This window comes from Petaurus breviceps, unplaced genomic scaffold, assembly GCF_028583685.1.
Source record: "Petaurus breviceps papuanus isolate PSGF00001 unplaced genomic scaffold, PetGlider_PUasm1.0 90804, whole genome shotgun sequence".
NCBI classification, from domain to species: Eukaryota; Metazoa; Chordata; class Mammalia; order Diprotodontia; family Petauridae; genus Petaurus; species Petaurus breviceps.
The window spans coordinates 12,925,458-12,943,687 of record NW_027187348.1 but is presented as its reverse complement, the minus strand read 5'-3'; the positions used below and the strand labels follow the sequence as shown (position 1 = coordinate 12,943,687).

Below are 18,230 nucleotides of genomic sequence, written 5' to 3'. Positions count from 1 at the left end.
TTGCCTTTTATGTATTGTCTCCACCATTTATAGGGGCTTGAAACAGGGGCTATCCCACTTTTTATACTTATACTTCTAGGCTGAGCACAATGTGTGGAATATAATAAGCACTTAATACATTTTTATTAATCCTTTGCATTTAGGCAAGATTACTATATCATGAAACTATTAATGTATTATCTGTAAAGTAATAATGAATATAATATAGAAGAGAAGTCTTTATCCAAAGATTTATAATCTACATTATGTTATTCATAAGGAAACTTGATAGTTGTCTTCTAGAAAATAAAATAAATGTTTATAAAAGTACATGTTATACTGTAATAAGATATACAAATAGGGGCGGCTAGGTGGCGCAGTGAGTAGAGCATAGGCCCTGGAGTCAGGAGGACCTGGGTTTGGATCCAGTTTCAGACACTTCACACACACACACACACACACACAAATTAGCCGTGTGACCTTGACTAAGTCACTTAACTCCAATTGCCCTACCTTCCCCCCTCCAAAAAGCAAAAAGAAAATTCCTTAAAAAAATAAGATATACAAATAAAGACTTTAAAAATATGTTTTCATTAGACATTCAACCCACATGTAAGATATTGGGCTACTATAACTATAGACAATAATTCTCCATGGATTACAGAGGAGCAGGAGAATTAGGCTTCTTCCCTGATTCACAATTCACACATGGTGGGAAAATTTGTTTCTACTCTCATAGAATCTGTGTTGGAAGGGAGCTGAAAGGTCATTTAGTACAGTGGTATCAAACACAAATAGAAACATGGGCCACTGAACTGGCTGGCCCTTTATTGACTCAGAAAACCACATATTAACATTACCTGTGGTCTATTGTATTTCATCTATTTTGTTAAATATTTCCCAAATATACTTTAATCTGGGCAGCACTCAGGACCATCGAGCCTGGTATTTGATACCTCTGATTTAGTTCATCCAGTAGTTGAACGAGAGTCTCTTCTACAAAATCTTGATAGTTTGTCACCCATCATTCCCTTGAAGACTTCTAGGGACAAAGGATTTACTCCTTCCTAAGATAGCTCATTCCAATTCTAGACGATGTCTTCCTGGCCATTTACAAGTGATCAGATAGAAGGTTTTTGTTTTGTTTTGTTTTTTGCCTTTGTGGCTTCAGATGGTACTTTCTTGAACTACTTGGAAAGGGAAGGGACAACTGTCCATTAATTAAGGTTCCAAAATAAATTGGTATAAAACTTGCCTAGATTAAAAAAATTTTTTATTATATTTCAGAGAAAGGGAGTAACATTCAAATGGTATAGACTGAGGTGAGAAAAGAAATTAAAACCAAAGGAAAAAGTGGTTTAAAGGAAAAAGTAAAGAACAAGAAAAAATTTGGTATTATTTAGTTTATAAAGCACTACAGGGCACTGAATAATGAGTGCTTCGGGGCTTAAAAAAGTGAATACTAAGCATCCAACTTTACCAGTCTTGGGATTTCTTCAGCATAGGGAGCTACTGTGTAGATAAAAAAAAAAAAAACTCCCTCTTGGGGGCAGTAGGTGATGCAGTGAATAAAGCACCGGCCCTGGAGTCAGGAGGACCTGAATTCAAATAGAGCTTCAGATACTTGACACTTAACTAGCTGTATAACCTTGGGCAAGTCACTTCACCCCAATTGCTCTGTCTCGCCCCCTCCAAAAACAAATAAAAAAACCTCCCTCTACCAATACAGACTGACATCCAATTTAGGAATCATGACTTCACTGTTGGGATTTTGGTTATGCTGGTGTTTTACCATACTATGTTACACAAAATGATTCCTCACTTCTTCCAATTCTTCTGTGATTCACAACTTGGGCAAAATTTAAGATTCTATTTAATACTGTTAGACAAAAGAAAAATCAACCCCCTAACACACAAGGCATCATTGAGAAGCCTATGATACGATTTGCTCTCCCATCTCATAATTTTTGCTCATGACTAAAGCACTGAAGCTAGTAACTATCTCTGATGGACTTCATACCCTGGGTGAGCCAATATCACAGAAGATTACATAAACAGAGCCCCTCTGCTTATTTTCTAAGAGTCTTACCTTAGATGCTAAGATGTAAATAGTTGACTTAACATATCCAGGATTTACTAAATACTTTCTATGTGGCAACTTCACTTTATAGAAATACACATTCTTTTCACTTATGGATGGTTTTCAAAGTTTCCTTCAGGAACAATTATGCCAACTACACACTCTGGAAGACTATGACTTAGTGGCTGTCACCCCATTCATTAAACATTTATTGAGCACCTGTTGTACACTAGAAGCTAGGGATGGAAGGATACAGGAAACATTTATCCTCTGGCTTCATAAAGCTTACACCAATGCAGATTTATTATTGTAAAAGTATATACTTTCACCAGGCTTCCATGGAAAAGTAATCAAATAAATTTGAGTGTAAATAAGTCAACTTATCCTCCAGGTTCTAGTTAGTATCTTAAGAACAAAGATTACTTAGCTTATAGGTAGCAAGTACTTCTTATTATGATTCTTCTCAGAGGAAGAAAATAAAGAAAATAAAATAAATACCCATCACAGGTATCAATCTACTTACTCTAATTTCCCCCAGAATTTAAGTAGGGGGCAGAAAAGCTAAGTAAGGCTTCTATCCATGTGTTATATGGTTAATTAAAAGCAATAAAAAATTATTTCTAGGTGAGAGCATAAACATTGCTTAATTCTTGCCTTAGAAAAAGGATAGAGAATTACAACCTATTACCTATGAGAGTTTTTTGTTTGTTTGTTTGTTTTCAGTGGATACTTTTCTGGCAGGGCCGAATATGGCAGCCAAAAATATGACTTAATTTAGGGAGATGTATGAATGTGAATGAGGATTTTCACAGCCTGGTCTTAGAAGAAAAATTGCAAATGTATTCTTGAAAATACAAGTGGGAGAAGATCACCTTTGCTTTGTCTCTGAGTCATGCAACAATTTGGTTGGCTTATTTTGGTCACTGACACCAGTTGGGGTAACAAGAATACAAGGAATTGCAAGTGCTCAAACTGGATGGCTACTTCCATTTAAATATGGAATTACATACAGCAAAGCCTCCAAAAGTAGGCTTTCTTTCCTCCTTTTTTTTTTGAGGGGAGAAGGCAGGGCAATTGGAGTGAAGTGACTTGCTTAAGGTCACACGGCTAGTAAATATTAAGTGTCTGAGGCCAAATTTGAACTCAGGTCCTCCTGACTCCAGGGCTGGTACTCTATTCACTGTGTCACCTAGCTGCCCCAAAAGTAGGCATTTTACATATATCAAATGATATCATTCCTCTTCTGTAATAGGAAATTGCTGCTATCTAGTAACTTGAAAATGTGATCACCTTTGTACTTTCCAATTTTAAAGGTAATCTTTAGGATTAAATAAGGTTGCTTGAAGAAAATCCATTTACCTAAGAGAGGCAGGCTACGTGGTGAAGAGACTGGAACTAGAGTTAGGAAGACCTGACTTCAATTCTAGCTTCAGACATTTACTAGTTGTGTGACCCAGGGCAAACAACTTAACCTCTATTTGCCTCAGCTTCTTCATCTGTGTAATCTGTGGATAACAACAGTACCTCTTTCCCAGGTAGGGAAAGATCAAACTGATCCTTGTGAGGAACAAATAAGATAATAATTGTAAAGAGCTTAGCACAGTGCCTGGCCCATAGTAAGTGCCATATAAATGCTAGCACTTACTGTTGTTGTTGTTAGGAAGCCCTGATTTTAAATCTTGACCCTTACTAGGTATGCGACCCCAGAGAAGTCACCAGACCTCTGTTTATCTCATTTCCCTTAGCTGTAAAATGGGCATAACGATAGCATCTACTTCCGAGGGTTGTTGTGAGAGTCAAATGTGCTATCATTTGTAAAGGATGATACTTATACTGCAATACAAAGATAAACATAAAAATAGATATATGTTTCACATCATATGAGCTATGCATAAAGCACAATAATATCTGTAGCACAGTGCCTGGCACACATGTACTGAATAAATATATGTTTCCTTTCTTTCTTCCTAAGGACTCTAAGGGCTTAAAAACACTATCTAGACCAATCATAATAACTTCAACCACTAACATGTATATGACGTTTACTATATGCCATGAGTTCTTGTTCAGGCAGGAAGGGAGGCTTTTAGGTGAGAAGAGATAATCTCCTGGGGAATACTTAGTTTTGCAGAATGAATGCTGTCACTGCTCCCTCCCCCCATTTTTTTCAAGGATCACAAGTATATTCAATGGATGATGTCATTGGAAAGCTGTCCAGATACAGGCAGGGGCATCTAAAATATATGTATTAAATGAAAACTGATTGAAGGACCTGGGAATGTTTAGCATGGAGAAGACTTAGAGAAGGGCAAAATGGCTATCTTCAAATACTGAAAAGGCTTTCACATGCTGCCTTTTTTTTTTTGCCTTTTGGAGGGCAGTTGGGGTTAAGTAACTCACCCAAGGTTACATGGCTAGTTTGTGTGTGTGTGTGTGTTAAGTAACTGAGGCCGGAACCAAACTCGGGTCCTCCTGACTCTGGGGCTGGCACTTTACTCACTGCACCACCAAGCTGCCCCTACCTGCTAAGTCTTAAAGTTAGGAAAGATGGGTGGAAGTTGTAAGGAAGGATCAGTTTGACATACGGAAAAAAAATGTTCCTAATGTTTAGAGGTGTCTAAAAGTGAAATGGCTGCCTGGAGAAGCAGAGGGCACATGCTCACTGGAGGCCTTCAAGGAAAGGCTGCATGACCCTTATCAAGTGTGTTGGAGTGGAAATTTTTTTTTAAGTAAGGGTTAGATCAGATGAACTTTTAGGTCTCTTCTAACTCTGGAAGTCTATGATTGCCCTCTTTGAGGAGAGAATGCTATAAGTAGTATATAATTTGTAGCCCAATTTCTGCTTCTGAATAAAATGGCAGAATATCATCATTCACCTTTAAAATCAATCCCAATTTCAAGACGAAGTCTTTAAAATTTAAATGTCCTTGTCTGTGGACTTTGCAAAGAACTGTATTTTCTTCATTGTCTTCAAAGTGATATCACTGCAGAACATATGGATTGTTAGTGTTTGATTATGCCTGGTATTTTAAAGTTATAAATAACATCTGAAGGCTGGCTTCATTCACTATCCAAATGCAAACTTTCCAGATGTGGTCAAGGGTTTCTTATGCTTGGTGAAATAGAAGATGAACATCTCAATCATATAAATGATGAACTCTGATAAGTGTGGAATACTGAAGTCTTAAAAGAGTAATCACAAAACATTTTAATTGTCACCCTATTCATGTCAAAACATAACACAAACCTGGCTGTATAACGTAAACACTTCTAGCTGAATTGTGAATGACACATTCCCCACTGGCTGCTGGTGGGGTATGTCACTTTTTTTTTTTTGCTTTTTGGAGAGCAATTGGGGTTAAGTGACTTGCCCGAGGTCACATGGCTAGTAAGTGTTAAGTATCTGAAGCCGATTTGAACTCAGGTCCTTCTGACTCCAGGGCTAGTGTTCTGTTCACAGCACCACCTAGCCCTTCCCAAGGTATGTCCCATTTTGAGTGTAATAAAAGCTGTACTGTGATTCATGCTGGCTTAATTGACATTAATGAATTGATATGAAGATTCATGCAATACTGTGGAATTTTGAAAGATAGTTTTTAGAAAATTCTTATTTTTCTTACTGAGGAAATGATGAACTTAAAGGGTACTTTCCACTCACTGCATGTTGAAGACTAGAACATTCCAGAAGACCTGGTACCAGGTACTTTTTGACTATACAATTTTTTTTTGGTGATCTGACAATGGAAGAATATTATAACCTGGAAATGGATCAATTTATGATTTTCTTGGTATATATTAGTATAGCCCTACTTAAATTCTGTGGGAAATTAGAGTAAGTAGATTGATACCTGTGATGGGGAAAAGACCCTTTATTTTCTTCCTCTGAGAAGAATCATAATAAGAAGTATTTGCTACCTATAAACTAAGTAATCTTTGTTCTTAAAATACCAACTAGGACCTGGAGAATAAGTTGACTTATTTACACTCAAATTTATTTGATTACTTTTCCATGGAAGCCTGGTGAAAGTATATACTTTTACAACAGGAAAATCTTGATACAAATTATGTAGACTAGATATGAGAGAAATGTCTAATAGGGTTTTTAAGTGGCTAGGAGGAAAGAACTATTTTCCTTGATAACTCATTTATTCAAGATATTTTAGGTGTGTCTTAAATTTAGTCTTCATTACCTTTTGGAAAGTCTTGGTTATATTACTCTGAACACATTCTCCACCCCATTTTTTTTTTAAAGCATGGTTATTAAAGTCATTATTTTACTGCTATTCATTAATCATTTATGAAGCACCTAATATAAGCAAAGTCTCATCTTTTCTTTGAAAAATGGTGGGCTAAATATTTGTTTAAAGCTCTGAAAATGCTTAACTAGTTTTTTCTTTTCTTTTCTTTCTTTTTTTTTTTTTTGCTTTTTGGAGGGGGACAGGCAGGGCAATTGGGGTTAAGTGACTTGCCCAAGGTCGCACAGCTTATAAGTGTTAAGTGCTTGAGGCTAGATTTGAACTCAGGTCCTCCTGACTCCTGGTGCTCTATTCACTGCACCACCTAGCCACCCCGCTAGCTTCTTCTTTTCAAAGAATTTAATTAGAGAAGAATATGCAAAATACTTGGAAAGAGAAATATCTGAAACAAGTTAACATCTTATTAAAATACCTCCTTGGTAAGAATTGGTATATACCAGAATGAGAAGTGACTTTCTTTCCTTTTTTTTTTTTTTGGAGGGCAATTGGGGTTAAGTGACTTGCCCAAAGACACATGGCTAGTAAGTGTGTTAAGTGTCTGAGACCAGATTTGAACTTAGGTCCTCCTGACTCCAGGGCCGGTGCTCTATTCACTGCGCCACCTAGCCACCCCATGACTTTATTTTCTAATATTTTATGTTAGACATGCACGTAGTCATCTTAGTATATAACAATTCTTGTCTAGCATACAAAATTGTGAAGATTAACACTTCTTTCAAAAACATGTGAGTTGAATCTTTGGGGTACTGCTATCCTTGGGTGATATTTATTTTAAAAGTTAGCACATTCCTTCATAGTCAGGATAGTGCTAAATAATAAATAATAGGTTGTGGAAGGCCATCCCAAAATATAAGACCAGATAAACGAACACTTAAGTCAAATAATTCACTAAATGAGCCAGCATTACAACCACTGAGCAGGATCAGAGCAGTGACAAGGACTGAAATTAGATTGTAGAAATATTGAGAAAATAAGAATAAAAGCCAGGCGAAAATAGTAGTTTGTAGTTTCAAGCTATGAAATAGAATTCCTACAAGCATAAAATTCATTCTGACTAGTTTTGGGGTTAACATAACTTTAATGAACTAATTTTTTCATATACTTATACTTTTCATGTATACTCTGTTTTTGTGGGTAAAGGACTTACTGTTGGGAAATGCCTTCAAAGTTCAGATTCACATTTACCTTGTCAGGTCTCAGACAGCGAATAATAAGCATCCTTTGAAAGTCATTTACTTTTTCTTCCCATGATTCAGGAAAGGACTCATGGTGTGGCTCCTATAAAAATGGAGGAATCAAATTGATTCAAATCTAATTACATAAAAATTCTGTAAATACTAATAAAGGATCAAAGATTTTGAGGTGGAAAGGAACTTAGAGGTCAACCCCACATTTTACAGATGAAGAAATAAAGGCCAGAGGTGAAATAACTTGTCCAAGGATACACATATATAACTAATCACAGAGACAGAAATTGTGACTTTAAAGTCAATGTCCTTTTCAACATACCAAGCTAATTCCATATTAAAAGCATATTGAATTTCCTTTCCTAAATTGGAAATTTGAAGTGAATAAACCTGTAAGAAAGTTTGTATAATAACCAGTTAAGAGTTTAGATGAAATTGTGAATCTAATTTTAAAAAATGTATTAAGTGTTTCCTAAACACAAGTTACTGTATTAGGTATTAAGGCTGTAAGGGGGAAAAAACCCAAACCTAAAATAACCAATCCTGGTATCAAGAAGGGGAGATAAAATCTATTATGTATTATATAAGGAAGGGCCATAGAGGAAGGAAGGTTAGCTTTGGAACGAAAAAGCTTGGGTCCAAATACTATCTCACTATGTGACCTTTTTAAGTTCTGTTCCCTCATCTGTAAAACGGGCATAAAATTAATTATACATGCACTTCACAGGGTTGTAGCAAAGAAAGTGCTTAGCAAAGCACAAGGTAGATCTTGGCCCACACACCTCACCACCCACCCCATAATGAAATTATAATTTTCACCACTCTGGTCAACCTGGTGAAATCCACTCCCCAGGTATCTAGGCTAACCCTCAGAAACCTGCCTTATGATGTCACCAGGTCCTGACCTAGCTTGTGCTCTACTAACATTGCAAGGTTACCCTACACATCCCAACGAGGCATTAGAGAGGTCCAGAAGTAGAAAGTTTAAATGAATATATAGCAGATCTTAAGTGACCACACCACAAGCTAATGGTGATAGGGATTAGAAAGTCACATAGAAAAGGGACTGAGTTCAGTGACATGAATCTAAGAAGGGTAGGTTTGGGTATATGATATGACATAGGCTTGTTAATTTCTAAAAGAGTATTTTCTTATTTCCCATACAAAATTCAATTTTCTATATTCTGATGAGATTAAGACTCAAAGTTTTTGTCTACTTTTGTTACTTCCACACCTAAGATGGTACCATGTGAAAATCATGCTGGAACTAACTTTCTTCCAAATTCTAATATTCAGGAAATTTGTTATCTTGTATTCTGTATACAAGACTTCTAATTGTGTGACTACATCTTCACAAAACAAATGTTTATGATACTTATTAGTCATCATCGTTGTTGTTGTTTGCTCTTCATGCTCAAAGAGGACCAAAATGACATCACAATGTCAGGGTCAATGTATAGTATGTCCAACTGTAAATGATCACACCAATACGAGCTTGGGAGCTCTACCACTGGTTGGGCACAAATGGTCCATATGACCATTTGGGAAGGAGATGTCTTGAAATTTACACAGCTCATGTTTTTTTTGAACTACTACAATTCTGCTTTGTTCACAGAGCATAGTGTCTTATTTGATGTAGCCATGATGCACGCATGCCATGCTGAATGATCCTGTGCCATGTCTTCCATGTTTCACACTGCATTCCAAAGTTCTTCAGAGAGACCTTAAAAGTATCTTTGGATTACTTCTGATCACCATATGAGCACCTGCCTTGTGTGAATTCTTCATAAAATAGTCTTTCAGGCAAACATACATTTGACATTTGAACAAGATGGCGTGGTCACATTAGAATTATATTTCCTGCAGGAGAATTTGAATGCTTGGCAGTTCAGCTCAAAAAAGGACCTCAGTGTCCAGTACCTTATCTTGCCAAGTGATCTTCAGAATCTTCCTAAGACAATAAAATGTAAGGGATTTAATTTTCTGGCATGGCACTGGTATGATGTCCAGGTTTCACAGGCATACAACAATGAGGTCAGAACAATGGCCCTGCAGATCTTCAGTTTGGTAGGCAGCCTGATACCTTTTCTCTCTTATACATTCTTCTGGAACCTCCTAAATGCTGAGTTAGCTCTGGCAATATGTGTATCAACCTCATTATCTATGCAGACATCCCTGTAAAGTTTACTGCCAACATTAAGTAAACTTATCCACAGCATTCAAAATTTCTCCATTTATTGTAACCAACGGTTCCACATATGGATGGTGTAACGCTGGTTGGTGGAGAACCTCTGTTTTCTTAGTATTGATTGTTAGGCCAAAATTAGCACAAACAACAGAGAAATTGGTCAATTGAATTGAACTGTACTGAAAAATACTTCATTGCATCTCAGTCTCAGAGGCTGCACTGAATGCATAATCATCTGAGAACAAAAAGTCACATACCAATTCTCCCTCTACTTTACTCTTGGCTTATAGCCTTTTCAAACTAAATAATTTACTGTCAATTGAACAGTTCAACTTGATGCCATTTTTGTCCTCATTGAAGTGTCTGACAACATCACCAAAAATATAATGTTAAAATAAAAAGCATGGGAATAAGCAGTAAGCCATGCTTCACTACACTGGTGACTGAGAAACATCAGAACATCATCCATTATCCAGAACCCATGCAAGTATGCTGTCATGAAATGGTATACAATATTGATGAACTTCTCCAAGCAACCAAATTTCACCATGATCTTCCATAGACCTTTGCTACTGATAGTATCAAAGGCCTTCATTAGATCTATGAACATCATTTAAATGCCTGTGTTCTGATTCTGGCATTTCTCTTGGAGTTGTCTGGCAGAAAACACCATGTTGAACATTCACTGGCCCCTTCTGAAGCCACTGGCTCTTGGGCAGATGACCATCTTTCAGGTACAGGATCACCTTTTACAGAGGACTCTGGCAAGAATCTGCCAGCAATGACTAAGAAAGAGACCCCCTGCTCCCCTGTGGTTGTCACAGGACAACCTATTTCCTTTTCCTTTATATAGATGGACAACAGATGTAACTTTAAATCTCCTGGCGGATAACCTCCTCTTGCCATATAACCTAGAAGATTTCTGTCAGCTTTTGTACATGCAGTGGACCTCCTTCCTTGTTGATCTGTGCTGAAATGGAATCAAAACCAGGCACTTTGCCACATGAGAGGAGCCCAATAACATTCAAAACCTCTTCTTCATGTAGGAGTTCAGCTACAGAGGGATTAACTTCAAATTGAGGTAAATGGTCAATGGCTTCAGTATTAAGGACAGTCTGCTGAGAACACTATGGGAGTGTTCAGCTCATCTCTCTAGGATTATGGCCTTATCACTAATCAATGTGGCTCAATCAGATGCACCATAGGTCTTTTGGCTCATAATTAGCCTTCAGGGTATCGTAAAAGCACTTTGGATTATTACTATCTGCATGAAACTGAATTTCATCTTCCTTCTGAGCCAAGAATCCTGGATCTCTCTAAGCTTTGCTTGTACTTTACTTTTGATGGAGTTAAATGCTGCCTTTGTGGAGATGGAAGAACTATTTTGCTGCTAGATCCTATGGAGTTCTCATTTTTCATTTAGTAGCTTCTGAATTTCCTCATCATTTTCACCAAATCAATTCTGATGCTTTTAAGTATTGTGACCCAAATGAGTAAATGTGGTGCTGCACACCAAATCTTTGAATGCTGACCATTTGTCTTTTGCTTCACTCTTACCAATAGTGTGTTGGCTCAGCTTTCCCTCCAAGTCAATCACTATTCATTAGTCACTTGCTAATGAAAAATTTTTCAAATTCATGTGTGTGTCTATACAAAAAGGCATATACATATATGTCTACATATGTATATGTGTATATATGTGTATCTATGTATATTTATGTGTATGTACATATACATACACATATATAAATGAAAAAGAAAGTTTAAAATTTTCATAATTTTTGTCAATTCAACAATAGGGTTTCCACAGATTATTCAACCTAGGAAAATATTTTTACCCTTATATCTCAAAATATATAATTAAATTAATGTTAAGAATTCGAATTTTAGTGACAATTTGTAGGCAGTACATAGTGAAACAATGATAGAATAAACTGGTTTTATTTTAATACATATCTAGCTTATTTACTTGTTTCATTTAAAGATGAAGGCTAGAAGATAAGCATTCTCTTTTTTCATATTAAAACTATACAATAAGCAAAAGTTTCATGAAACAATTTTTCATACATACCAAACTATCATATACTTTTTTCCATCCATCTTTCAATGATACAAACTCCTTACGAATGCCTTTGAAGTCTGGTAATTCATTTAATCGACATATTTCATCCCAAGATTTCTGGGGAAGCCATATACAAGGATTGGAGAAAGGATTGTCCAGACCAATGCCACCAGTTAGCAGAAATCTCCAATCATCTTCATTAACCTAGAGTGAAAATTGTGCAGAAGGAAGAAGTAAAAAACTAGACAATCTCCTTGTATTTTGGTCAACCTACAGAAGATTTAGCTACCTTAAATTTTAGAGGGTAAACCCTCAAGACTTTCTTTCGATCAGTCAGTTTTTAAGGGTTTATTAAGCACCTTTTAGGTGCTGGATGATGGGGTGACAGTTACTTCTTCAGTTTAGTCTTATAGAATCATAATCTGAGCCAGTGCTCAGAGACCACTAAATCCAACTTTTTCTCTGAACATTTGCAGTTTGATTCTTACAGAGGACTTTGCAGATTTCTCTATTATTTAAATGGAAGAGGGCCAAACCCTTCTGTTAATGTAAATCCTTGGCATCAAGACCAGAATTCCTCTGCTATCACTGTGGCCTTTAAGCGAAGTTCCAAATTCAACAGTATAGTCTGATTGTGTTGGAAGTGTTCAAATGAAATGAGTGTTGAAGTACTTATTACAAATTCCAACTGTCTTTAGCTAGTCATTTTAAGTAGCCCTAAAAATTATCTTTTAGATGTATGTTTCACACACATATGAATGTTGTATTAAATGATTAAGAGTGTCAGAATATTAATTCAACCTCTGACCTGGAGAGATACCTATGAATTCTAGAATTTCTAGGAGACTTTTTAGCTTTACTCAGCACCATTTGAAAAGATCTCTTGCTATAGTAGTTTCTTTTTTATATATGCTTTACTAACTTCTGATTTATATCATTCATTTCCGCCAGATTTTGAGTTACAAATTTTCTCCCCGTTTTCCCCCTACCCACTGCCCCAAAATAGCAGTCCCATAGGATATCCCGTCTTCCAATCTGCTCTCTCCCATATTTTCTCCCATATCGCTTTTGACTTTTCCAGTGGATCTCTATGCCCCAGTGCCTGTATATCTTATTTCCCAATTACATGTAAAATAGTATTAATAATAGTATATATATTTGAATATTTGATTTTAAAACTTTGAATTCCAGATTCATTCCCTTCCTCCCTTGTCACCCACCCTTACTGGGAAGATAAGCAGTTCAGTATAGGTTGTACATGTGTGGCTAATGCAAAACAATAACATAGTAGATGTATTGTAAAAGACTGACTATATTTCCCTCCCTCCTATCCCACCTCCCATTTGTTCTATTCTCTACTTTGATCCCATCCCTTTTCAAAAGTGAGTGCTTCCAACTTCCCTCCCCCCCAGCCTGCCCTCCCTTCCATCATCCCCCTTCTCATCCCCTTCCCCCCTACTCTCCTGGAGGGTGGGATACCCTATTTAGTGTGTATTTCATTCCCTCCCCAAGCCAAATTCAATGGGAATAAGGTTGACCCATTCCCTTTTGCCTTCCTATTCTTCCCCTCCATTGTAACCATTTTCCCTTGCCTCTTCTGTATGAGATAGTTTACCCCATTCTGTCTCTCCCCATCTCCTCTCATTATATTCCTCTCTCACCTCTTAATTTCAACTTTTAAGTATCATCCCTTCCTGTTAAATTGGTTCTGTGCCCTCTATCTATGTATACCTGTAAGTATATATACACACATTCACATATGTATTCATATGCCCATATACCCTCATATATAGACATGTATATATATTTCTATTCCCTTCAACTCCTGAGAAAAGTTTAATAAGTTACAATTATTGTTTTTCCATGCAGGAATGTTAATAGTTCAACTTTGATAAGTTCCTTATGATTCTTTTCCCTGTTTACCTTCTCATGCTTCTTGTATCTGAATGTCAAATTTTCTATTCAACTGTGGCTTTTTCAGCAAGAATGCTTGAAAATCCTCTATTCCACTGAATGACCATATTTTCCCCTGAAACATGATACTCAGTTTTGCTGGGTAGGTGACTCTTGGTTTTAATCCTAGCTCCTTTGAACTCCAGAATATCATATTCCAAGCCCTTCGATCCCTCAGTGTAGAAGCTGCCAGATCCTGGGTTATCCTGATTGGGTTTCCACAATATTCAAATTGTTTCTTCTTGGCTGCTTGTAATATTCTCTCCTTAATCTGGGAATTCTGGAACCTGGCTATAATATTCCTAGGAGTTTTCTTTTTTGGGATCTTTTTCAGAAGGTGATCGGTGGATTCTTTCAACCTCTATTTTGCCCTCTGGTTCTAAGACATCAGGGCAGTTTTCTTTGAGAACTTCCTGGAGGATGATTTCTAGGTTCTTACTTTGATCATGGCTTTCAGGTAGTCCAATAATTTTTAAATTATCTCTCCTGGATCTATTTTCTGGGTCAGTGGTTTTTCCCATGAGATATTTCACATTGCCTTCTATTCTTTCATTTGTTTGGATCTGTTTAACAACATCTTGATTTCTCATAAAGTCATTAGCTTCCATTTGCTCCAGTATAATTCTGAAGCAATGATTCTCCTCATTCAGCTTTTGATATTCTTTTTCCATCTGGCAAATTCAGCTTTTAAAGGCATTCTTCTCCTCATTGCCTTTTTGAGCCTCTTTTGCCATTTGAGTCAGTCTGTTTTTTAAAGTGTCATTTTCCTCAGTCAGGCTGTTGACTCTCATTTCATAATTTTCTTGCATTGTTCTCATTTCTCTTCCCAATTTTTCCTCCACTTCTCTTATCTGCTTCTTAAGGTCCTCTATGGCCCGTAACCAGCTCGTATTTTCCTTTGAAGCTTTTGGCGCAGGAGTTCTGATTTCACTGTCTTCCTCCTGTTCCATGCCTTGCTCCTTTTTGTCCCCAAAATAGGAGTCTAATGTTGGAATATTCTGTCTGTTTGTTTCTTTTGCCTGGTCATGTCGCCCCCTCAGTCACTTGAGCCCTGTGCTTTTTGCCACAGTAGGACTCTGCCACCAGACAGGGGAGCTTTTGTCCCAAACACTGGGGTTTTCTCAGTTGCTGGAGGTATTAGTTGGGTGCCCTCTCTGAATCTTCCACACGCTCTGGCAAGCTGGACATACACCCCAGGATCTCCACCCTAGACTGCAATCCAGATCTAAGCAGGTTAAAGCAGGAGCGATTACCCCTCATACTGGTGCTTGGTCCCCCTACACTCTGCAGGCCAGGAGCTGAAGCTGCCACATGGTCCTGGTTGGCTGTGCCGGGCGTCTCAGGGGCTTCTCGCCCCGGGAGCAAAAGCCATGTACTCCCACTTACTGGTCCCAAAGTCCAGACTGCACTGACCTCTCACTTTGTCCTTTGCAGCTATGTGTTGATAATTCTGGAAACAGCCACAACTCTTGCTTCTCTGGGTTCCCTCTAGCTGGCAGCTGGTCAGATCTGCCCTGGGGCTAAATCCATGGTGGCTCCCAGAGCACTGTGCTGGCTGATTCCTGTCAGCCTGCCGTGCTGTCCTCAGCGGGAGGTTAGCTTCTATGTGTCATTTTGTGGGTTCTGTAGCTCCAAAGTTTGTTTAGAGTCCCCTTTCTACATGGATTGGGGAAGGTGGAACCCCAAGCAGCGGGCAGGTCTTGCTTCTACCCCGCCATCTTGGCTCCGCCTCCCGACATCTTTCTTAATGCAGCCTCTATAGTAGTTTCTTAAAAGTCTTAAACTTTACTTATAGCTTTTTTTTGGAGGGGGGAGGGTGAGGCAATTCCCCAAGGTCACACTGCCAGTAAGTGTGTTAAGTGTCTTAGGTCAAATTTGAACTCAGGTCCTCTGGACTCCAGGGCCAGTGCTCTATTCACTGAGCCACCTAGCATCCCCTATTTATAGTTTCAAAATTACTCATTGCCCCTTATTGAATTAGTGTTAAGAAACAGATTGTTAAAAGACATGAAAAAAATTAAGATCTTTCTAAATTATAAATCTATTCACCACATTGGCAAAATCCATCATTGAGTTTCAGGAATATAAGATAGAAAAATGAGTCATGTTTACAAAGAGCCTGGCTGAGGAATGTGTACGAAAAACTGTCTTTTAAAAATCACCTCAGACTTTAAATGAATACATTTAAATTGGTCAATGTTCCTTCTAATTATTAAAACCAATGAAGAGAGAACTCCATTTTCAAATAGTGCTAAGTAGTGCTAAAATTCCACTATATCAAACCCAAACTGTTCAATTCAGCTACTAAATTGCTTCAAATGTTTAAACAAGTACTGAGTTTATTTGGTATAAACATATTGACACAATATACTAAAATAAGGAGTTGGCATATATATCTTTATAGGTTACTTAATTTTAACTTCATATTAAGAAATATATCGTTCTAACACTGTTCTCTGTCTACAGCATATTTTTCACCTCTGTGGAATAATGTTACAATGAACTGCATTGAATATACTTGGCATTATTTATGGGTTAAATTTTTCTGTTTTGTGGATGTCATTATGAATCAATAACTTGGTACCAATGTAATTTTTCATACATCAATGTCTTATGAAAATTTTCAAAAGATACTGACCAATTTTTCATGTATCAGGAGATTTGTATTTAGACAAAAGGAAAATAGCAGCTTATCCTTTTCAAAGAGTGAACGACAGACATTAACATATAACGAATAAGTAAAGTGGTCCTGTAGAATTTGTAGCCTGTGAAGAAATAAAAAAATTAAAAATTAATATCACTTTAAAGCCCATGCATTTAAGAAAACCTATTACAAACCAGTTAGACCTTGGTTGTTCTAATAAACTTTCTGGTCAATTACCCAAAAAACAATCAAGGATCCTCATTAGCCATGTGAACCAATTTGAGAGCAAAACAGTATAGAAACACTTCAGTGGAATTACATTTTACTGTTGACTGATTTTTTTTAAAGCTACCCATCTTCCTTTTGAGAAAAAAAATCATTGCACATACTATACTAATTTGTTGTTTTAAAAGTCCTGTGGCCTAGCTCTATTTTTTGGAGATACATTTCAGTTTAGTTTTTCTATTAATTTCCCATAAGTTTATATTTTGGATATAAAGGCAGTTTTATTTTTACCAGTTATTTATACCTGAAGATAAATTCAAAGCACTATTTCTTATTTAATAATATAGAGAAGAGATAAGTGTCCTGCTTTGGATATGAAATTAGTAGAAGAAACCTTGAAGAAATCATAAAACAATGGTAGACTACATTAATAATGACAAACAAAGCATTAAGACAACTAATAATCACAGTATGGTCAACTATTTTTGGATAAAAGTCTGTCCTTGGAGTTAGGAAGACCTGGATTCAAGTTCTGTCTCTGATTTGTCATAGTTTATGTGACAAAAAGCAAGTCACTGAACCTCCCTGAAAGCTCTTCAAGACAATGAGACATTAATCAGCCCTGGTGGCAGGAGTTTCCATACTGAGAGTTTCCTACAGTTTCTCAAAAACTGTTTAGTAGTATAACCGACTTTTTGTATTTATATAAAAATATATATGACTTTCTCATATGTGGATTATCCAAGACTTACTTTTTATGTCTTTACCTGCTTTTTTACCATCAGCCAGCAGCATCTCAACAGGAAAAGCACGTTCATTGAATTAGTCAATTGTTTTTCTACTTAGCAACTATGATAAAAGTTTGCTGACAAAGCCACTAAAAACAATAGCTAAAATGTGTAAATTCTCTGCATTTAAATTACTCATTCTACTGATTCCCAGACTGATGGGAAAGGTTTTCTCTCTAGTTCTTGTAAAGTGATACACAAACAGCTAGGGTGCACAGAGTGAATAGGTGAAGAAGACAAAGCAATGCACTTTCACTGTTTAGGTGAACTGACTGATTGGGAACCTAAACAAAGAGCCGAGGTGATAATCAGGAAGTTAATATCTGTTAGAAAAGAAGCATACACACACACACACATTGGTTGGTTGTAGTCCTTCATTCTTGAAGAGGACCAAAATGACATCATTATGCTAGAGTTTCAATGAGTCAGACTGGCTTTTCAGACCAATATGAGTGAGCTCAGAGTGCTCTACCACAGGTCAGGCACAAATAGTCCATGTGAACATTTGGGGTGGATATTCTAAACTTGCGCATCCTGTGTTTCCTTTGAGCTGTTTCAATTCAGCTTTGCTCACAGAGCATGGCGCCTTCTCTGATGTGGGCACGGCATACTGAGCGGTCCTCTGACAATGTCTCCCATGTCACTCAATCAATTCCAAAGTTCTTAAGAGAGACCTTGAGAGTGTCCTTGTACCACTTCTTCTGACCACCCTGTTCATCCTTACCTGTGTAAGTTCTCCATAAAAGTCTTTTTGGCAAGTGTACATTTTGCATTTGAACAGCATGGCCAAATCATCAGAGTTGTGCTCTCTGAAGCAGAGTTTGCACGCTTGGCAGTTTAGTTGGAGTAAGGACCTCAGTGTCTGGCA

General features: G+C 37.2%; 1 protein-coding gene across 1 annotated transcript in view; it reads right to left on the bottom strand.

Moving 5' to 3' along the window:
- DNAH7 (dynein axonemal heavy chain 7) overlaps positions 1-18,230 on the bottom strand; it is a 326,128-nt gene that overhangs the window by 63,324 nt on the left and 244,574 nt on the right. The window contains exons 51-53 of the mRNA XM_069070242.1: positions 16,344-16,470; positions 11,762-11,956; positions 7,501-7,593 (exon numbers count right to left, since the gene is read on the bottom strand). Coding sequence (XP_068926343.1) covers positions 7,501-7,593; positions 11,762-11,956; positions 16,344-16,470 — 415 coding nt within the window. The remainder of the gene's footprint in view (positions 1-7,500; positions 7,594-11,761; positions 11,957-16,343; positions 16,471-18,230) is intronic.